The 23,147-nt window shown below is 37.7% G+C and overlaps 1 protein-coding gene across 1 annotated transcript in view; it reads left to right on the top strand.

The window, feature by feature from the left end:
* LOC134136028 (ATP-dependent translocase ABCB1-like) overlaps nucleotides 1-22,671 on the top strand; it is a 49,129-nt gene extending 26,458 nt beyond the window's left edge. The window contains exons 15-27 of the mRNA XM_062567730.1: nucleotides 357-527; nucleotides 1,423-1,569; nucleotides 3,183-3,287; nucleotides 4,626-4,703; nucleotides 7,641-7,724; nucleotides 8,567-8,770; nucleotides 11,532-11,632; nucleotides 12,577-12,717; nucleotides 14,078-14,234; nucleotides 15,304-15,501; nucleotides 19,395-19,601; nucleotides 21,033-21,179; nucleotides 22,465-22,671. Of these exons, the coding sequence (XP_062423714.1) occupies nucleotides 357-527; nucleotides 1,423-1,569; nucleotides 3,183-3,287; nucleotides 4,626-4,703; nucleotides 7,641-7,724; nucleotides 8,567-8,770; nucleotides 11,532-11,632; nucleotides 12,577-12,717; nucleotides 14,078-14,234; nucleotides 15,304-15,501; nucleotides 19,395-19,601; nucleotides 21,033-21,179; nucleotides 22,465-22,671 (1,947 nt within the window). The remainder of the gene's footprint in view (nucleotides 1-356; nucleotides 528-1,422; nucleotides 1,570-3,182; nucleotides 3,288-4,625; nucleotides 4,704-7,640; nucleotides 7,725-8,566; nucleotides 8,771-11,531; nucleotides 11,633-12,576; nucleotides 12,718-14,077; nucleotides 14,235-15,303; nucleotides 15,502-19,394; nucleotides 19,602-21,032; nucleotides 21,180-22,464) is intronic.
* The last annotated feature ends 476 nt before the right edge of the window (nucleotides 22,672-23,147 follow it).

Genomic DNA, 23,147 nt, shown 5'->3' with positions numbered 1-23,147 from the left:
CTTTCATACCATGTTTGCATTTTAAGGGGGATTTCCCCTGAGTTTGCTCAATGCGGTTCTCCTGGATGTAGTCAGAACAGTGTAACACAACGAAAAAATGAGCAAAAAACTTTACAATTAAAACTGCTTTCTCTTTTAAGTATGAGTATATTTTGCCAGATTCTGCACCAAGTATAGAGGAGACTATAGAAAACATTAATGCTTGTTTATGTCTTTGTAAAATTGTTCAGTTCTTATCCATCTTCCATTTCCTTAACAGATTTTTTTTTTGTTTTTAATTAGAATTTACGTTTGTTTAAAATACTGGATAATATGGCCATAAATGACTTTTAGCATCATATTGTTGTTCATTTCAGACATCGGGAACTGATGATCAGTTACAGGAAGAAGAAGCTAATGCACCAAGTATCTCAGAAATGGCACTGAAAGGATCAGTACTGGTTGGACGGAAAAGACAGTCAACTCGGAAAAGCATAAAGAGGTTCAGAATACAGAATGATGAACTTGATGTAAAAGCCGTTCAGCTTGTGAGTGTTTCTGTATTCTTACCTGCATGTGTTTTCCATAACTAATAGGATTAAAAAGAAAGATGATCCTCTTTAGAGTAACCTTATAATAAAATGTGCAAAGATAGCCTACAAGTCTGGTTAAATGTCATAAAATGACAAGATCATACAAAAAGAGGTCTCTGAAAACTTCTTCTGAAGCTAAAATGAGTTTTGCTGCAATATTTAAAATAGTTTAACTGTGTAATATGAAACCAAATTACTAAGCATGGAAATAGCCTAAGCAGGCAAAATAATTCATTTAATTTTAGAACATAACCAAACCAGGTAATCAGTCATACAGCTCAAATAACACACTCTGAATAGAGAATAGTTACTATTTTTCTAGAAACACTTTGCTATCTATTGTCTAAAATGTGTTTGTATTGACAAATAAATCACTGAAAATCATGATGTAATTACTGATCTGACTGATGACCTAAACACACTAGAGGTCATATGCAGCAATGAATGAAAAGCAATTCATTCAGCATTTAATACCACCAAACTCACTGTTAAAAAGAAATAAAGTGGTTTAAATTTCCAAATTCCTCCATAAGCCCCAGAAATGATAATTGGGATTTGTGATCAATCCTTTCTGAGAAAGGCTCAAAATATTATTGCTGGAAGAAATGAGAGCTTATGTAACAGTCACTGATTCCTTTCTCTCTCTTTTTTATTATATTAATATTGAGTACTGAGTAATGGTCGTATTTCTGAAATTAATTGATGGAGGTTTTTAAAGAACTGATAGTTTGGGGTTTTGCAACATGGAATATGAGAGCGGGGAGCAGACTATACAGATTATACACATCCTCCATGCCTTTCAATGCATAAATATAGTCATACTTATCATGATGGAATCCTTCTATTCTAGGATAATGATGTGCCTCCAGTTTCATTTTTTAAAATTATGGAGTTGAATAAAACTGAATGGCCTTACTTTGTTCTCGGAACTTTATGTGCAGTTATCAATGGGGCCTTACAACCTATATTTTCAGTCATAATTTCAGACGTTATAGGGGTAAGTATAAAAGATAAGTAAAAACCTTCATTGTATGCTTTACCCTTTGTCACTGTTTCCCAATTACCTTGAATTAGTTTATGATAAACTGCTATATTTTTTCAATATTTGCTTTTAACTGCACACCAAGGACAACACTGCACGCAAAGGTGAGGAATGCAGATCCTCGCAATGAAGACTGCAGACTTTCTGCTTGCAGACTCACAGAGGAGTGGTACAAAATGCACATCTCTGTCTTTGAGCAGATCAGCTTACTGGCACTGAAATAAGGAGAGGTTCTGTTATGACCTCTCCCAATCCACGTCACCTTCGTCCCCTTTATGGAAGACAGTGTAACTGGTACCATTAGCATGAGCAGCACAGGCACAGAAGATGATTCTTGTGATGTCTTCCCCACCTGTGCTCCAAATAACCTTCCTGAGAAAGAATGATGTGAATCAAGGCAAAGCGAAAGCCACTAGATGAAATGGATGTAAGACAACACTTCCAAGTGAGATTTCAGTATAGAGAGCACTTCTGTAAACCTGAATTTATGCCGTTAGAAAATCAAGTCACATTTTTTGCCACCAGGCACTGATGAGAATTTTCAAATTAAACAGTTTTGTTGGAACATACAATTTTATTGTAAAAGTATTAATACTATACAAAAATACTATACAAAATTTGACATTGCAGAAGAGAGAGAAAGTGAGCGTAAGAGTACAAGTATGTGTTTACTTGTGCCTATGCTCATATACCACATGACACTCACCTGCCATATCAAGAGAGATCATTTGGTCACGTTCCTTGGATGGGATCTGAAAGACAAAGATTATTTTATCTGCCCGCTGCAGGAACCTCAGTCAGTTTAGGAATAGATACAACTCTGGAAACTGAACGTGTTTTGACTGTTCTGGGATAAGGTGCTCTATCTTGTTTTCTCCTGTTTTTCTTAGTCTCAATGAAAGAGGAAAAAATGAAAATGGTGCAAGGACTGCACTTACTGGAGGATTTTTCACAGCCAGTCTAGCTATAGTCTATAAAATAAAAGATACTGAAATGATTTATCTTAAATTATCTTTTTACATGTATGTGAGGTGTTACCTACTACGAAGCTGCTTGGGAAAAGGGTACTATGGCAGTGTTACACTTCAGCTTTTAATGCAAACAGCAACAGGAAACATCCCTGAGGGATGAGGAACATACTATGCAGTTGCAGCCTTTCAGTGGCTGTCCCCAAGTTGGTCCAACATGGAAAATAATTCCTCAAGGTGCAGAAGATATATACTGGAAAAGAATTGTAAAAACTTAAGAGGTGCCTCAGCCTCGTGCAGGTATAAATTACAATAATAATTATTTACTGATGTAGGTTTGTTCACCGACATATGTTGCTGATTTTATCTTCCCAAATTACAAAGGAAGTCGTCATTCATAAGAACATGTAAAAATATCCTCAGATCTGTAAACTTCAAAGAAAACAAATTTTGGCCCAACAAGAAATGCACTTGTTATCACTTTAAGTGTATGTTATCACTATAAGTATATGTAATGCACATAGCATGCCTGGGAAAATTACAGAAGACATTATTGCACTGTAAGTTAATAAAATTAACTTTCAGAATTTTCTCTTATAGATGTTTGTAGAAAAAGGAGAAATGGCTATCAGGAAGACAACTAACATGTATTCACTGCTGTTTTTAGGTTTTGGAATAATTTCTTTTTTCACTTTTTTTCTTCAGGTAAGTTTTTGTTACTATAATCTTTCATGGTCTTTGAGACACTTTATCTCAACTGTGTTAAGTTCTCAGTGCCTTAGTGTCAAACAATACACAAAGAAAAAAGATTGTTGATGAATTTTCACTACCAGGTGGGTTCAAAGTGTAGTAAGAGGTTTCAAGTGTGCACTATGGTCCCAGCCCCCTGGCACAGGAAAGTTTGGCTGTAAAGCCTACCTTAGATCACAGGGTATGGAGGAAAACCAATAAAATTCTAGGCTCAATGGTAATACAATTATAAAAATGATAATACTCTAATAACCTTGATAGTACAAGCTCAGGTCAGGTTTTAATGGCACTTCTATCTTGAGTAAATGGTTGCTTCACCACCTACACTGACCTCTGCACAGTAGTGGCTATCAGCATCTGATCTGGTTACACTGAAACTACTCCATCTGCATCTACATGAACAGCACCCAATCCCTTGAATTTCTAAAAAAATATACCAAAAATAACAGGGAAAGACCACATTATATGCTCAATTTAAAATTAATCACAATTCCATACCATGAAGGTTAATTAATATTTCAAGCTACCTTTTATCTCTATGGTATTCGTCCTTCAGTTAGTGCTACCTCAAATACTTTGGACCATGTTATCTAAAAGTCAGTAAATTCACAGTTACGTGGAAGTGTTCACACGAGCAACATGTTTGCCAGTGCATGGGATTACATATATTGTGGGAAAACTGCCACGTTCATACATAAATCATTTCATCTGTGAAGTGAATTGATGCATATCTCGTTTACATGCAGAAATCACTTCAGTCATTGCTCAGCTGCTTGTATCAGCCTTACCCACCACTTGCACTCCTAAAGCTGTGTTGTATCACTGAGGCTTTGTGTAGGGTCAGAAGCTTCCCCTAGAAAATAACTAGTAGTACTATAGTTTTTTTGACTGTAAGCTCTTAAGGAGAGGAAAATCTCTGGTAGTTGTGCAGTGCCTAAAACAAATATGGGGTCTTACTTGTGAACTGTGAAGTGACTACTTTGAGTTTGAGATCAGGTGTGATATTAAAAAGAAAAATAATCCTACAATTAAATGAGTATTTGGTGGGGTTTAAAGCCTGTTAGTGAAACATTTATACATATATATACATATATATATATATATACACACACACACATATATATATACACACACATATATATGTAAAATGTCCCAGTTACTGCTAAATGTTTTTTACTTAGTAATGCCCTTTTTAATATTATTTTCAGGTAGTGACATAACTGTTTATCAGATAAAGACAAAACCTGTAATTAAGTAATTAAGGTTTTGTTTGTTTGTTTTTTTCTCAAACAGGGTTTCACATTTGGTAAAGCTGGAGAAATCCTTACAATGAGGCTTCGCTCTATGGCATTTAGAGCAATTCTTAGGCAGGTAAAAGTGTTATATATGTTTGCTTTCTACAGCTTTGGAAATGCTTGTTTGTGTAGATACCATAAATTATGTTTAGTTAGCTTGTTATTCTGTGATCATATCTGTAAAGATACCCACTGATACCACTGATTTCTTTGGCTTGGTTTAGAAACTGACTGGACTAAATCATCACAACAGATAGAGGTGGATATTTTAAATGGTTTTGAAACCTTTGCATTGATTTAACTACTAAAGGCCATCTTAAAACCAGAGTAGGAAAGCTCAAAGGTGAGGGCTGTGTTTGGTTAAATCAGAGCAGATTTGGACTGGGGACCAGAGAAAGCAAGCTGTACTCTGAGAGACCAAATCTGAAATTCAGATCTGCCTTCACAGTCAGCTAACTCCATGTGCTGCCTTGGGTCTCCAGACAGTTGCTAGTGACACTTATAAGATGGGACTAGCTGCTTTCACTAAACTGGTGGCTTATCCGATGCAGCAGTCACAGTGCCAGAGAAAGCCATGGTAGTGGACAGGGGCAGCAACAGGACCCTGTGCTCTCAGCAGAACTATTTTCAGCAAGGGAATGAACTCTTTTTAGACTAAGCAGCCTGAAATCCAAGTGCAACCATCCCCGGCTGCTACGCAGTGAGGCAGACGACAAGGACCCCAGCTGTCTGTGTAACCAGCCTTATCACCACCTTTTGACTGTGAGGCTGGAGTAACTCCAATGCTTGGGTGACACTACCTGTAGTATTGTGGCTGCTTCCTGTAAAGATACGATGAGAGTAAAGGATTTATATGGCTCTCCCTCCCAGTGAGATGCACCTTTTAAGAGCACCCAAAACCCTCCCTTGTAACGCATGTGTGTGCCATGCAGTAGTGCATTCTGCTGTAGCTGCTTCCTGGAGCCAGCGGTGAGCTGGTCAGAGTACGTGGTTCGTTGCAGTGCTGTGTAATGTAACAGCACAAACTGGTAAGCTCTTACCTGTAGGACACAGCCTGCATTGGTATCTGCACTACAGGCCCACCAGTACTTGCATTTCTTAGGTTAGCACTACAGCTGTCAGGTATTTGTGCCCCTCTTTTGCAGCTGCTAGCACCCTTACCAATTGCTTTTCCTAAAGAGTATTTTTTTTAACTCACCAAATATTTTAAGGAAATGTTGGTATTTGGTATCTCATTATTAATCCACAGCATAAATCTAAGCCTTCCCTGGGTTTATGTTAAATTTTACTCTCAAGCTAACCCTGCTGTAAATGGGCCCATGATCTTTACCAGTAGAAATCAAAACAACATTGTGAGCCAAGACACATGACTTCCTTGTATTTCACTAGCTACAGAAAGTGGTATTTACTCACCATGCTAGTCTGATATATCATCGAGTGTGGGATCAAAAATGATCTTCCTAAACAGGCAGAATTCCTCTGCTGCTTTATCCCATTCAGCCGAATGAGCTCTTTCGTGGTCTCTGCAGAGGGACATTTTCTCCTTGAGAAGTTCTCTGAGCTCAGGCCAGCTTGCGAAGGATCAGCTTGCCATCCATTTAGCCCTCTTCACCAGGGGTCCAGACAAACCTACTTTTAGGTTTACTTGGGAAGGGGTTACAGGTCACCTCCAAAGAGTGGGAGTCCTCCTTGGAAAGCAGAATTCCATGAGACTTTCGTGGAGAAAAGTGGGGTTTCTAAAGCCCCTGCTGAATTTGAGCAGATTCCTGGAGGTATGACCTGAAAGACTCTAAGTATAACAGAGAGGTTTTGATCACCTGGGGAATCAAGAAATTTCATTATATTCACTATCTACACTCTCGCGTGAAAATGCCACCTACTTGCATCACGTTCAAGTGCCAGGCACTAGATTAGTGGGACCTGGGAGGGTTTTGCATATTAACACCAATGCAGGTGATGTATGCTCCGTATTGTGAAATGACAAAGCAGCCATCTGGCTATAGGGAGCCAGATCAAAACTGTTTTTTTTTTTTACATTTTTTTTTACTGTATGATATATATACCACGCCCCCAAGCAATTAAATGTAGCATGTTTGTTAATATCTAAGGGTTACTCCTTTAAACACTAATAGTTAAGAAATATAAAAGCTCTTATAGTAACTTTAACAAACGTTATTACACAGAAATACCATGCTGTTGCTAAGGGTTATGCACGTAAAAGTAATACAAGTAATTAGGTTGTTCCATGAAAAGACCTTTGGTTTTGATATTTGGCAGGTCTTCAAAGTGCTTTAGAGTCATTGATTCCTTTGATCAGTGAATCTAAACTGTTAATAAAATACAAAAGTATGTGACTGTCAAGTTTTTTTTTACCTTAGAAATAGTGTCTTCCAGATTAAGAAGAGGTAGACTTGAATAATCTCCCAGCACTGCATAATCATTTTATGTATGGCATCTCAGACACCACAGAGATTTTACAGCAGCACTCAAATATTCAAAATACTTAGAGGTTTTGATAGTAGACTTTCAGATTTCACAGTACTTATAGCTGACCGAGAACATAGATGCATTATTTAGCTAGGTAACAGAAGAAACGATATTGTTTGATTAGGAGTCTTTGCATGTTATTCATTCAAGGAATTGTCCTCAAAGTGGTAGATTCCTTGATATTGCTCTTTAGTGAGAACTTCATCATCAAAAATAAACTATGTTAAACTCATAAGCAAAGATATCTTCTAAAACTATGTTTAATATGTGATAATGTGATGGTGCTTGTGTTAATGCAAAAAATGACATACAGCTGGTTAACACAACTTAGTTTGAATTTTGTGTTCCCATATCTTTATTGCCTCTATAGGTCTATTGGATTTACGATTAAATCTTAAGAAGTAAAACACTGTTTCATGTGTCATTTACTTATAATCCAAAGTGATTCAGTTCTGTTTTGTAGCCTAGTTAGGTGATAAGCAAACTACAGGTTTTAAGATGATCACAACTATACTTCCTGTTGCAGGAGATTAGCTGGTTTGATGATCCTAAAAATAGCACTGGAGCATTAATTACAAGACTTGCTAATGATGCCTCACAAGTGAAAGGAGTGAGTAACATGCACTGCCATTTTTCATACGTGTTTTAGTATAGAATGAAGTTACAGACTGGATTTGATAGGTACAGACCCTTCACACTCTGGAAAGTGTTGTTGTGTATTAAAAAGTGCTGGATATGTTTAGTACCACACAAAAGTTTAGTATGATGTTAGTGGATAAGACATATGCATATATATATTTACAGCATAATGCTGTAGTAAAGCTTTTAGTTCATGCAACCTTACTAGTGCTCACTACTATACTAGTATAAATGAGTCCTCCAAGGAGGCTGTTTGTTTGAAGTTATTTATCCAGCCTGCTTAGATATCTAGATAGCAATGTGTTTCCATGCTAAATGCTCCAGCTCAAGAAAATACTTAAATATATTTTCATTGCGTCTTTCAGTCTGTTCACATGCTAAATGTCAAAGTGGTCAGAGAGAAAAAATGGTTATCTCAGACTCTAAGTTAGGCAATTTCGTATTTCAAGAGAACTAGCACATTTGAAGACACAATTCTAAGTATAAAAATATGAAATTTCTAAAATCCCATAGCTTTTTCAGCAAAACGTGGGAACAAGTGTTGTATGTCTGAGTGAACAGATGGAAAGAGAGGAGAGCAGATACAGAAAAGTTGAGGGAATGATCTGTACAGTAGAACTTTTTTTGAAAAACAGAATAAAGCTTTCAATTCTCTTCAATTTTCATATTTTCAATTCAGTTTTCACATGTTCTCTGTGACATGACAATTCTAATTGTCTATTTGTCTGAGGTGACAAATAATTTCTGTCTCATTTTTATGTTATCACTCTACATAAAATATATCATTTACAATGGTTCCTTTTTTTTCCCCAGGCTACGGGTTCCAGACTGGCATTAATTGCCCAAAATGTAGCTAATCTTGGGACTGGAATTGTTTTGTCTTTGATCTATGGCTGGCAGCTGACTCTTCTGCTTTTAGCCATTGGGCCAATTATTGCTGTAACCGGAATGATTCAAGTGAAGCTGCTTGCTGGGCATGCAAAAAAAGATAAGAGGGAACTGGAAATTGCTGGAAAGGTGGATTCAGTAACATTTTATCTATTTTTATTTCTTACTACATAGTGCGGCTTAATAGGGATGTTGGCAATGGGTCAAGAATATATTACTTCTAAAAGAAATCGAACTCTGCATTTTTGTATTGTTCTGTTCAAATGGTGATATATTGGATATGAAACTAAAAATTGAAAACATACTATTAATTTATGCTCTAGCATCCAGAGTACACTAAGCATCTTAAAAGCCCTGGGTGCCTCTTGCGTGTCCCAAGCCTGTGTTTGTGTTCCTTATTCTCTCCCAGCACTTTGCCTTTTGTGCTTTCCTTCGTTTCTGTCCGGGCTTGTTTCCTTTCAAGAACCCCCTCTCTTCTGCCCGTGACATACCTTCCTGTTCCCTCATCTTCCAGCTGCCTGCAGGCTCAGTGTGAAAGGCTCAGCATATAAATCGCCAGTAGCAAGGACCCAAGCAAATACGGCAGCGACAGCTGAGCTGGCCGTGCGGTATAGCTGCAGTCCCTTGTGCTTATTTTCATTCCTTCCTCTCCAATGGGAAGCGAAGGAAGGGAAATTTCACTGTGGGGGGGGGGGGCAAAGAGAGAGGCCGTTACTTCATTTCGTAGCTTCGATGATTACTGTTTCCTCGCATCTCGAACCTGCCGTCTCAGGACGGGCTGCACCTTGTGAGGACGCTGTTTTGGCGCACATCAGGCAACGCGGCGGCTGCGTGATGTTATGTGCCCGTGCTTTCCCTCTCTCCCGCTATGCAGTGGTCAGACGTGCAGAGAAGATGCTCTTAGCTAAGGAGTCTGCGCACAGCAAATCTCAGTCACGGTTTCTCTCTTTCCATGGTCTGTATTAGGAAAATTTCTCAGGGGCATTTCTATCTCTCCACACTTTAGGAAATATATTCATATGTTTCCTCCCAGCCTTTTCACACTAAAATAAAAAAAAAAAAGAGAGAGAAAAAAAATTCTCTTGTTTTTGCCTGCCATACATTTTAGTATAGATTTATATGGCAATGATTCATTGTAAGGTCAAATCATAAAGCAGCTGTGAAATATTGTCCCTTGACACATGTAAATGAGTATTCTCTGATAATATATTTTCCTTGTGAAAATGTGGCAAATAGTCAAGGGAACTCAGGGGAATTAACTTATCTTTTATTTATAGCATATTCTACAATAGCTTTGAGCCTAGGCTTAGAACGGGATTTAAATTTAAGAAACAAGGTCTCACAACACTGCTTTGGAGTAAGTATCCAGTATAATCACTGAATGATCTGGAAATAGATGGAAATAGACAGAAATAGACACCTATTTTAACCATTAACTAACCAACTACATACTCCTATTCCCTAACTTGTCTCTTGTCCACAGTGTGATTTTATGGACAGCTAATAAAGCAGCCAGTTAATTGTTTTGAACCTTGAGTATTATCAAAAGAATTATTTTAAAAAGGTTCTTTTAGAAGAATCTTGATTTCATGGGGTGTATAAATATGTATTTGAACTGAACCTGTGCCACAAATTACCATGAAGAAATGGCACCTTCATACAATAGAGATAGATAGAAATAAACTACCCTCATATGCAGTTCGTACAGATATAATATAGCTAATAGTTACTGTATTTCCTTTCTTCTTTATCAGTAGCAGAATTATTCATACACTTAAATAATGGAGCCGGCTCCATTTCTACAAAAAGGAACCCACCATGCAGCGGGACAGGTACTATTGAGGGCTTCTACAAAGATGATGCATTCCACAGTGTAAATACCTTTTATATTGGTGACAGTACATGAGAAAGAATTGATTGCGAGTCCCAGGTCCTAGATGACTTCCTAGACAGTGGATAAAATACTTCTTTTTTTTGTTTGTTTTTGATGAAATGAGTACATCAGAACTAAATTTTGAGCAGAGTGCTCATGAATATAAATCACAAATCGCTTTCCAGAGTGGCTCTACATGTTGAATTTTGATTTGCCAGATTCTTGGCCAAAACTAAATCAATAGTTATTATTAAAAGAATTGCTGACAATATTAACTATGAGTAAATTTCTTTAATATTTGGGCTCTGCTTGGGATTTCAATAGTATTAATAGAATTAAGTCATGAGCTTCCACTAGTTTTCAAACAATGCAAGTGCCTAGCATCATTTTGGAAAACTTACATCCACGTTTTATCACTGTGGCAAAAGGAAAAGTTACAGAATTATTAGGACTTAGATACCAAGTTGCCTTATGGGCCAGAAAAATCATTCTCTACATTTTTAGTAGCCAGTGGTTTTGATTTTCTCCATTAGGAGTCTGAAAGACTCTTAATTTTCAGGAAATGCTGAGAATCCATCATGGGAAAGATAGTTTCTTTAAAGGTAAACTTAAAATCACTAGTTGCTTTCAAAAATGTGGACATATGTTTACAGTGCAGTCATAAATCCCTTTGCAGATTGTGTAGGCTTTTCAGTTTAGCCTGACTGGGTGCCAGTAGCAAAGCAAGCTGGATGGCATAATCTTTATGACAGCTTGTACAAGTTCCCTGGAGAACATATTCCCATCACTGACCTCTGCCAAAACATATGTTGTCTCAACTTTTCTGCTATAATCCATCCTAACTGGATTATATTTGACAGCAGCCTATCCACACATGTTGCAACTGCACTTTCAACAGCATTGTCTGATACTCTGTCACTTCTGTTGCAATTATTCTAAACTCTGTTTACCAGATTGTGTGTAAAAGTTTCCACAGATTTTACTTTTCTATTAATGAACATGATCTCTTTGATACAGATTGCTTCTGAAGCCATAGAAAATATTCGAACTGTTGTTACCTTGACTCAAGAAAGAAAATTTGAGTTTATGTATGGACAAAATTTGCAGGTACCATACAGGTAACAAAATGCTTCCTAAAAAAAATTATTCAAATCTTTGCTTTTAAAATGAATGTAAATTTACCAACAGACTGAAAGACTATTTATCTTGTGTCAGTGTAGCACATAATCTCCTATTCCAAACTCAGTTTAGTGTTAAATAGAAGTACAAACTATTTTTCCATTCAAGCAAAGGCAATCAGCAGCTAATGTTCTTTGATTAAATGACATTTTTCTTTCAGTGCCTCCATGATGCTATTGTTATTAGCTGCTGTAATTCTGGAAATGGAAACCTTTATTAATTCTTATAATCATGAGCCTTTTCTCCTTTTGAGAGCATATACTGTTTAGTAAATCAAAAGCCAATTTTTACATAGATGTTTGCATAAAATTCATATTAAAACCAATGGAATTTTCCCAGGCAAGGCATGGCAAGGGTAGGCCTGCATAGCAATTTAAGTATTGGTTAACTCTGCTGTTGTATCAAAGCAGTATTACAGATGCCGTGAAACCTCTTGAATGTCATGACTGATTTAAAGACTTGCTTTGGCCCGATGTAAACTAAAGAACAAAGATTTGTTCTGTTGAAGTAATTTCTGCTCTCTGGCTATTCTGCAGTTCTTAATGATTTTCCTTGTGTGTCAGTTAGTTGAAACTTTGAACTGGCAACCATGTTGTAAATTTTAAAATAGTTTCAATGAATGTATGAGGACAATATAAAAGTTGAACATACCTAATGACTTTAGAGTTAGAGCAATTTCCTCTTCTCATCAGCTTCCCAATCTTCTCCTCAGCTTTTGCAGACAGAAAGGAAAACAAAGTGCACAAGAATGATAACACCTAAAATACTCTAAAATACTGAGGAGTTGTAAATTCGTGTGAAATTATAGGATATTATTCTCATTCTTGATTGCTACAACCGAAAGTGCAGTAAGATTGTGATCATCTTTCTTTCTGTGTTACAGAAATTCTGTAAAGAAGGCACATATCTTTGGATTTACTTTTGCCTTTACACAAGCTATTATGTACTTTACTTATGCTGGGTGTTTTCGGTTTGGGGCCTACCTAGTGAGGAATGGGCATATGCAGTTTAAAGATGTGCTTTTGTAAGTATCTCTTTGATGGTTTTTTTCTTGTCCATATGGGAGAATATGCTTGATTTTGCCAGAGGTATCATGGAATCATGGAGCAGAAACCTGAAAAAGTAACTAAATACTTTACTTCTTTCTTCCATTCTTCACCCTTCCATTCTCGCTCCTTCCTTCCATTATTAAAAATACAAAATAACTTATACTAGGAATACTGACTGTGTTTAGCTATGTACATATGGTTTTTAATCAGGGCGCTTGTGGTATGAAGGAAGGCAAAATGAAGACAGTCAAAGCAATGCCATTCCTTGTTTTCATGGCCGACAAAGTTGCTTTAATGGAATCACATGGCTTAGCTGTAGGGAGCGTAGGTGGACAAGACTATAAGGTAAGTGGAGCAAGTAATGAGTGAAACTAAAGTGAGGAAATGATGATCGCTGAGGTGAGAGAGGTGGAGGGCAGGAGAAAATTGCAGTAAGATCCTAATCTGGAAAGTACCCAGACCATTGTTCCCATCCATTGGCACCTTCTCAACATTTTCTTTCTTCCCTCCCTATCTCCAGCATCTGAGTCCTTTGTTTGTCTCCTTGCAACTGAAATCTCTGTCTGTATTTGTCAATAGTTATCTTGTCTCCCATGCACATCCCATGCTCCGTTTCAGGATTTGTCACACTTGTAATTGGCAAAAATGCTGCTGAAGCTGAAGCTTCTTCTTACCCTGATTACATCAACTTCTTCTTGAATTTCCACATTAGCTCCCTTTCACTTATGTGTTCAAGTGAATCCCTTCTCATCAGGTGTTTTCTCTCTTCTCTTACTGCCCTTGGCTCATCCCAGACTTCATTTCTGATCCCTTTGACTCCTCTTTCTCATCTCCCACTTCGTCTTTTGTTCCTGAACTCAAGAATTTAATTGCCCTGACACCTGTGGTGGCCTGGAAGTCTAGGCCACTCAACAGCAAGTGCAAATGAATGCAAATGAATGAGGAGTTTTTCCAAAACCTCAGACAACTCCACAGGTAATGACTTCAGTTTTGTAGGTAAAGAAAGGGAGCTGCCAGGAACTGCACCTCTTACCACTTCTCATGCATTAAGAACAGAAATAGGAATTGACACATCCATTTCCAATAAACCTAGATAAGTGGGCAAGCAATGGAAGCTTAGAGTGCTACTTTCTCCCCCAGCTTCCCCTCAAAATTTTGGATTTTCTCACTTAGTAAGGAAAAACGTAACAGACTTTGCAGCAGACATTTTTTATTCTACCTCAGCCTTTAATCATTAAATAGTTATATATCCAAAGCCCCAACTCTACCTAAAAAAAAGCTGTCCGTGCCTGTGCTGTATCATCAATATATTTTTCTCCTTTTTATTTTTTACAGAGTTTTTTCAGCTATTGTGTTTGGTGCAATGGCGCTAGGACAGAGCACTTCTTTCACTCCAGACTATGCCAAAGCCAGGATGTCGGCTGCTCACTTGTTTGTGCTCTTTGAGAGAACACCCTCCATAGATAGTTACAGTGAGGAAGGACAGAAGCCTGTGAGTAAGCCCTGTGTTATGTACAGCACAGCATACTCTACTCATTTATTTCAAGGCTATTTCTGGGGCTTTTCTGATCCAACCCACATCATAGCTGCTGGGAACAAGTACTGTGTGAGCCCATTCACTTCTGACTCATCCAGCCAAACAGGGGTCCAGTGTTGCTTTGTGTCTCCTCCCGCCATCCCCTAGGTCTCACTGCTTCTTGGTGAAACCTCTTTATGAGCCAGCAAAAATCAGATCAATGCAACAGAGACAGTTTTGTACTCCTTTCATGCATGAAGATAACTGAGCATGGATCTTGAACATGTAATTAAGCCTCTGGTATTTAACCTAAAATTTTTGAGGGCTAACTTGTTCTCAAATTGTCAATAATAAATTGTCATGAAATTTAGTAACCAACAATATATATAAGCGTATCAGTATACATGGCCATATATCATATAACAAAGAGGACAGAACTTTGTTCCAGGCAACCATTGCGTTACACATGAATTATATGTTTGTATGTAAATAGTAAAGGAAAATAACTATGAAGTCTTATGGAACATCATGAATTTGACATATTATGCTGAATGCTGATTTACATGTGTTTATATTTTTGTTTTATATATATTCATTCATCAGAAGTATGTATCTTGTTATGTAGATGTATGTCCATACTACACATATCTATTTTCTAGTAAATTAATTAGAAAAAAATCATAAAGTAGAAATCAGCAATGAACATTTAAAGAATCAGAAGCAGGTCATGATGAGGCAAATAGAAGTCAGCCACTCGGAACCATTTTTACTTTTGAAAATGTAATGTTATTTAACAGATTGTGTAAAATAAAGCCAGTCTGCAGGGAGCATTCTAAATAAAATATGTTTGCGGACTAGAATATTCAGGATAGAATTTGTCTTTTCACAATAGCTTTTCACTGCATATTAATTTCTGGAATTAAAAAAAAAAATTCAGATCCTTCAGTAGAATCCCACTGATCTCTTTTACAAATGCTCTCTATGCTGTTCTATGATCTGTTACATTATCCTAAAAAAAATGACCTAACTCTACTATTTCAATCAGAAAATATTTGGTGGAAACATAACATTCAGAGATGTGGCATTTAACTACCCAACTCGACCTGAGGTCCAAGTGCTCCAAGGTTTGAATATAGAAGTAGAAAAGGGACAAACTCTGGCTCTTGTTGGTAGCAGTGGCTGTGGGAAGAGCACTGTTGTTCAGCTGCTTGAGAGATTTTATGATCCACTCAGCGGAGAAATGGTAAGCAGTTCCACATGAAAGTTTAACTTAAAGGTACATGATACATGTGTGATCTCCTTTATTAATATAATTTATTTTCTATTTTTCTTCTAAGTAATTTCATTAAATGTTTGCTAATATAACTACTTACTTTTTGTCAATGTTTGTGAAAATCAAGGGTAGGAGCACATGGATTTTCCATACTCCCTATGCAGTGACAATGAAAGTAGAAGGAAAGTAATATTTAGAAATTTCCCGTGCCATTTTAAGTTACTAGAACAAGATTGATGGACAGAAGTTGCTATATTGGCCTGACCAGATCCTACTGGTATCACTGGTTTTATTGAGTCACAGTAAGAACTAATTGTTGGAAATCCATATGTATTTTTAGATATACAAATGCAGTTTATGCTTTGTAATAGAAATCCTTTTCTATATTGCATCCTAAAACTATTTGTTGAAGAGTACTCTCTTTATACTTTTAGTGCAGAATAGAATATTATAAAATATACCCAAAAGCAAAGGATACAAATGCACATGCTTATAATAATTTAGGCATACTATATGTCTAAAGTGCATATATAGGTTCTTTCACCTAATTTCTGTCCATTTTTATGCTGTATCGATGTTTATCAGCAAAGTCTGGATTTTTAAATTTAAAATTTAGACTCTTTAGTCTGAAAAATTAATAACATTGTTTCTTATGAAACACAGTGAAGTTCATCCCAAAGCCTATCCACAGGCATATTAGGAAAACTAGGGCTAATCTCTAAGAGTAAGAGTGGGATGACATACAAGCAGCAAACCTCTTGATGGGTGATTCATTTTAAAAGCAGTGTCCTTGGTAAACTAGCGTTTACTCTCCTAGTGAGAGCTTGCTGTCCAGGTGGGTGGAACCATTTCGAAGAAGGACTCTCCGCGTGGTTTGCTGAACCATCCCACCCATCCCCTCATTCCAGATTTTGGAGTGAGACTACAAAGAGGAACATGTTGTCCACTGCAGCTGGAAAGAGATGAGCCTGAACCTTTCCCTATCTTTAATGTCTAGAGCCTTCTTTCAAAAAGTAATTGAGATACACAAGCTAGATGTTAGCTAGTTTGCATACACAGATACTAATATAGTTTTTAAGTATTTATGTTTCTATTGTCGGTGTATCTACATAGTAACTATATTCATATCTTTCCACCATTACTGATAGCACATAAATGTCATTATCATACCCTATGAGCTCTTTTAGTTCACAAAGTTATGGCTACAAAGCTACTCATGTGCAATACCCTTCTGGTCCTGACCGTGAGACAGAAATGTTAGTGTTAGATTTGGATAATTTTGCATAGAAGAAGAAGAAAATTACAACACAAACTTTACTTTCAAATGCTGGATTAAGTTTCAAAACTACTGGAGAGTTAGTTTATTGCTAGAGCCAGAAAGCAGTTTGCTTTTTTCCTGTAGCATCAACAACAGTAGTTAGGGTAGGCACTGAACTTTATCACATTGACATCTTGCATTTGAAAACTGAGTAAAGGAAAAATGAAGCAAACTGAAAAGGCTGTTCTGGAAGAGCCTGGAGATTGCAAATAGATGTCTGTGCATCCTTAAGAAAATTTTTTATTTGCTAGATAAGATGATCTTTTATTTTACCTGTTTCTGCACTTATCTCTTTATCTCATCCATGACCAGAACTTCAGTCCAAAAAAGGATTTGCATCAACCTAAACTTTTATTGATCCTTCCAAGGCTTGTTAAAACAGAGAATTCAGAGCTCATGGACCATTTTTACCTCTACGGCTGTCAAATGACATCAAACCCTGGGAAGACTAAGAAAGTGCCTATTTAAAATCATGTTTTTGTAACCAATCTTGCAAGTAGCACCAAAAGACTGCATGTCCTCGCTAGCATAAAAGCTTTCCTTCCTCTAAAAGCCAGAAGAAAATGTGATCATCAGACTCAGACTACACAGATCCAGATGTCTGTCTCCCACCAAAGTCCTGACTTTTAATGAAAGGAAAAATTGTCATCTGTAGCTCAAATTGAATTGCAATCAGCAATAACTAGCCTCTTTCTTTGACAAATGAAGATGCTGGACCAAGTTTTTAGCGTCTTTTCCCTGAAGTTCGGGTTGGGATGAGAGAGTGGTCATGGACTTTGAAATATCTTTTTCTGAGACTTGGAAAACATCCTCATTCACTGCTTGGTGTTTTAGTGGCTACTATTACATTCTTTGAATAAGATAGCCCCATCTCATTAAACCACACTGAGAACAGCTGGCAAGCCACATTATTCCATCCAAAGGAATTTCTACTTTCAGTGCACCCAAATACAAATTTTCTTTCAAAGAGGTATGACAAGCCTACTATTATTTGTTGACCGTTGGACTAATCCACAGCCTGGATCAGGGCTCTCTTCAGTGTCAGGCATTGTACAAACAGAATAAAAAGACAGTCTGGCCCCAAAGAGCTCAATGTGCCAATGTACATTCAGCTGCAGTAACAAGATGATGATTTAGTCCACAGCTTATTAACTCAGCATTAGATAAGAATGATAATGATAAAGCGGGAATATGGATCAGTATTTTATTTTGGACAAAAGAACTGTCTGTTCATAACAGAGACAGTTCAACTCATAAATTCTGCATGCTAATGTGCAGATAAGCTGCAGTGGGAGGAATCCATGTGCAGATATATGGAATAGAAGGTAAAAGACAATCATCTTGCAAGTAGATCTAGAAGAAGATAGAAATAAGAAGTCAAATGAGAATATTTTTTAAAAAAGGATTCATTTGTAGTCAAGGAGAAAGATGTGTTATTGGTTCTAAGGTTTGAGTAATAAGGTCATGAAAGACCTTAAGAGTAGTTTTAGCAGAATGAAAAGGAAAAAAAGGTGGCTAGGGTAGAGGGGAATTAGACGAGAAGAACTCTAAACAACTGTAAAATGTTTGCTACATTTACAATGAACATCATCTGGCAAACAGATCTTAGAAAAATTCCCATATGCTTTCCTTGAGCATACACAATTCCTAATTCTCTCCCCTAACTACCATAGCAGTTATTGTAACTAATTATAATTAACTAAAAATAATTCAGAATATAGGAGTAAATCCCTACTGGACGCTACATTTGGATGTTTTGAAGGATGTGTTCAAACTTACCGCTCTGTTGGTGATAGTTACACCAGACACCTCCAGGAGTGGGAGAAGTGCTTGCAGGTTAAGTTCACTGCAGCTCTGGAGAGGAGATGCTCCATAATTACTGTTTTAAAGATGAGAACTTATTGTCTAACTCCGAAGTCACCCTCACTTTCAAGGAAAAGAGGTATAACAGAAGGTGCATTTTACCTATGTATTTCATTTTACATGAACAAGTGGTGGTAGAAGACTCCTTTTCCCTGATGTACAAGGATGATGTCCAGTTACAGGGTTAGGGATTACTGCCCATTACTAGCCTCTATTACCTGCATTTGAGAAGCAAGGACATCTGACTTCTGGATCAGCAAAAATGGAGATGGGATAAAGCTGCTAATTAAGGAAGTGACTTTGGAAACACTATATGGTATAGATTAACCGGTTTCTGAAATAGATCTTTTTGTCACCTGCATAGTACCAAATGTCTCTGGTACAGATAGCAGGATGTCAGAGAAAGTAATTTTATTTATTGCAATGTATGGTGTAAATAAATGATGTAATATAGTGGCTACATAAACCTGGAGTTTTTCAAGGTTTATATAGACTTCTGATGTTATTGTATTGACCACAGCTGTAAGTAGGCTTTAAAAAAATCACCATCTTCCCATCGCTACTGCTGCCTGGTAAGCTAACAGAGTCAGGGCACGAAATGTCCTGGGCACCTTGTCTGCTACAGGTCTCAGTGGCCCACTGGAAAGTTCTATGATTAAAGTATATTATTTTTGACTTTTAGCTCCTGGATGGTCAGAATGCAAAGACACTAAATATCCAGTGGCTGAGAGCGCAGATTGGTATCGTCTCACAAGAACCAGTCCTGTTTGACTGCTCTATTGCAGAAAACATTGCATATGGAGATAACAGCCGGGAGGTGCCACATGAGGAAATTGTTAATGCAGCAAAAGAAGCCAATATTCATTCCTTCATTGAATCACTACCAAAGGTAATTGGGCTCTCATTGCTAGCTTGCAGCTGGGGGGGGGGGGAGAGAAAGAAAAAGAAAAGAAACTGTATCTTCTAAGTAAATATATGGTTGAAGTGTTTCATTTTTTCCCCAGTTTACTGAGTTAGCCAGATTTTCCTAGAAGATGAAAAGTGCAAGTGGAAAACTAGGAGGTGATAGTGACTGTGGGCATTTAGTCATTTCCATGGCCGTACCTGCTGAGTGGGAAGGGGCCTCCTCTTTCTGCGGACAGTAGCTGCAAAAAATAACCTAGCTGGTACTGGTGCTCAGAGAAGAGTAGCAAACATACAGAATACTCAAAAAGAAGACAGATCCTGTCTTTCAGTTAAGGGAAAAACGTGACGGCAGCCTGAGGAGCTATTTCCTGATTCTGCTTTTTTTCAACACTCTAATCAGTCAGATGCATAACGTAACACACAGCTGGCTTGCAGAAACCGGCAGACATGCATGATCTTATTACGCCGTCCTTCTCTCACTGTCCCTATTATGCCCAGGTATTCCCTTGTAGCATCTGATCTGATGAGCTGAGTCTCCAACACAGTTGGTCTTTTTGCCATAAAATAAATAGCACCTTGGAGTGAAAAGCAGTTTCATGCTTTGTACATCAATTGGGAATAATAAGGGTAGGAGAATTAAAAAAAAAAAAAAAAAAGAAAAGAAAAAAAAAGTAGTCATCTGTTCTGTAATGTTCCTGTTGAGCGGCCGTTCACACTGCTGAAAGGTGAAGGCAGACAAAAGATCTTCCTAACTGCTGTTTGAATTGACTGGCATTTGGCAGCTCACTCTGGTGGAAAATGTGGCAAAGACTTATCTCTTAGACGAGAGAGAGGTACATTTGGTTACATAGCAGGCAATTAGGAAGTATAAAAAGCAATACTGAGTGCAGAGCTGGAGGAAACTTCAACTTTCTCAAGTGCATTGCGTATTAGCTTTAAAATGTGGTCCAAGGCAGATGTGATTTTGCATTTGACTGTTTTCAAATGCATCCTAAATCATTCACAATGTCTCTCATTGGGCTGAGTTTTCTTCTTACAGTGGTAAATGAAAAAAAAAAAATCACTGCCTGGGCTGTTAGATGCTAAGCCAAGGCTATTTGGGTTCATTCCCATCAACATCACAAGCTTCCAATTCGCCCTGGGCCTGCCAGCTGGCTTCTTTGTGCCTAGCCTATTACCTGGAAACAGACACCACTGCTCTTTCTCAACACCACAGGGTGTGTGTTCTGCAAATACACTGAGAGTTTTGATACTCCGCTCAGATACTGCATGCAAGCACCTTAGCTGCGTGTACCATCGGTACATAAGTAGCCCTTCAGAAGGGCACTGCCATAGACAAATCCCTCAGCTGGAAATGCTCGACATGGTAAGATCCACATCCAGGTTTATATTTACACTTACTTTCTGTATTTAGAAATATAATACCTGTGTGGGAGACAAGGGAACCCAGCTCTCTGGTGGTCAGAAGCAACGTATTGCCATTGCCCGAGCTCTTGTACGACAGCCCCAGATTCTGCTCTTAGATGAAGCTACCTCTGCACTGGATACAGAAAGTGAAAAGGTAACTTGGCTTTGCAAATAGGCAACTGTGATTTACAGCTCAGCTGATAATGCTGTGGTTCATGTACTCACCCACATGTTAAAACCCAAAGTTCAAAATATAGGACTTTTATGAAAATAAATATTTGCATTATTATTTGCATAACAAGCCCAAATGTCCCTTATTCAAGAGCAGAGGTGTTTCTGGATAGCTGTAGGAGTCACCTTAGAAAGCAATGCAGAGGTGGTGCCTCTGTGGTGGGAGTCTTCCAAGACTGCAAGTAATCATGGGCTTGTTCAGGAAGCTGTTCCCACATGGACAATCCTACATTTTGACTTGCACTCTTCTAGATGTATCTGTATCTACATTCTGCAACTAGACCAATGGCACAAGGGCAACAGAAGCATGGGACTGCAGTAAAAGCCAGGTTGCAGGAGAACACTGGGACAGAAGTAGTGAAAAATGTACCATTTCTAATAGCTATGTAAATTATCAATTCAGAACAAAAATGTTTTGATATGGACTTATATAAAAATATACTCTACAACCAAGAGATTCTCCTTGTGTTAAAAAAATCAACCTCTCCCCCTCAAAGTTCTGGTATTACCAATTCCCTATGTTATCTTAGTGCAGTTTGGCATCTTTGTTATGGGCCTTTAAATCTAGGAACTTCAAGTGATTTTAAAGAATTTCAAACCTTCAGATTTTTTTTTTTAAGAAACTGTGAGGGTGGCCCAGCATACCATATAGTGCTCAGAAACTAGAAGACAAAATTATCTAGTATAGTTTGATTTTATCATGATTTGATAATGGAGCAATTTGGGGGATTAAATCATAATTTATTTAATGAGTAGAATTGAAATTAGAAGCACAATTGCTAGGGCATTTTTCACATTGCTGAAAGTGAGCAAGAAAGTAAATGGCTGGTAAAAGGAGCCAGCCCAATTTGTTCAGAACAATTTCTAACAGTGACTTAAGACCTGCCTGTAGGAGCAAGGAGAGCTTAGGCTGTGATGAGGTCTGTTTGACTGGGCTGCAGGTGGAAGTGAAAATATGAATGCAGGTACCCAGTAATTGTATTCTGCCCATTCCAAAGGTGTATGAATAGGGAATCTGGCAGTCATCAGTGCTGACAGTTTTCACTGTAAGCTAAATTTAAAATCTGCATGCCCAAAGTTGTTCTATTATATTTCTCACCTCTCTCGTTGCTATATTACAGATTACGTAGGAGATGGCAGATTCTCTACAGTTCTTAACAGAGTTTTTTGTTTGTTTGTTTAATTTGCCTTTTGGTTTGTTCCTGCAGATTGTCCAGGAAGCCCTGGATAAAGCCCGAGAAGGTCGCACTTGCATTGTGATTGCTCACCGCCTGTCCACCATCCAGAATGCTGACAAGATTGCCGTGGTCCAGAACGGCAAGATTGTAGAACAAGGGAGCCATCAGCAACTCTTAGCTGAGAAAGGCGTCTACTATTCTCTGCTCAACGTTCAAAACGGGCCATACAATGTATGATTAACAGGCAGCACCTGTTGCTGAAATGCAGCTGTACAGTTGTTTCAATATTTTGTATGAGACACTATTAAGGATATCAAAGATGTTTACAGAATTTTACTAAAAGCAGAAGCACTGAAATAGTTTCCTTAAATCTTGTAACTAATAAAGGAAATGTCCCTCAGTTATTTAACAACCTAACCCTCACTTTGAATTTTCTTACTCCGGCACAAATATTTGCTGTTGCTCAAATTAAAAATACACATCCTAGCCTGCTACACAGGGAAGGGTCAAGCTTTGAGGAAGGAAAGGAAAAGGGAGATCCTGTCCTTGTTACTGCAAAAAAAAAGTATGTTACAGAGCTTCTAAAGGGCAAGCAGACTGAATCTGTGCTAGCTGAGGATGTAGGTGTTAGTGTAAAACAATCTCCAAACTCTCCCAGAGCTCCAGTATTTAAGAAGAGGGAAAGAGTGGGGTAGTATTTTAAAATTTCTGCT

Source organism: Rhea pennata, chromosome 2 (assembly GCF_028389875.1).
Source record: "Rhea pennata isolate bPtePen1 chromosome 2, bPtePen1.pri, whole genome shotgun sequence".
Taxonomy (NCBI): domain Eukaryota; kingdom Metazoa; phylum Chordata; class Aves; order Rheiformes; family Rheidae; genus Rhea; species Rhea pennata.
Note: the sequence above shows the minus strand (reverse complement) of the source record. Positions and strands in the feature narration are given on the sequence as shown.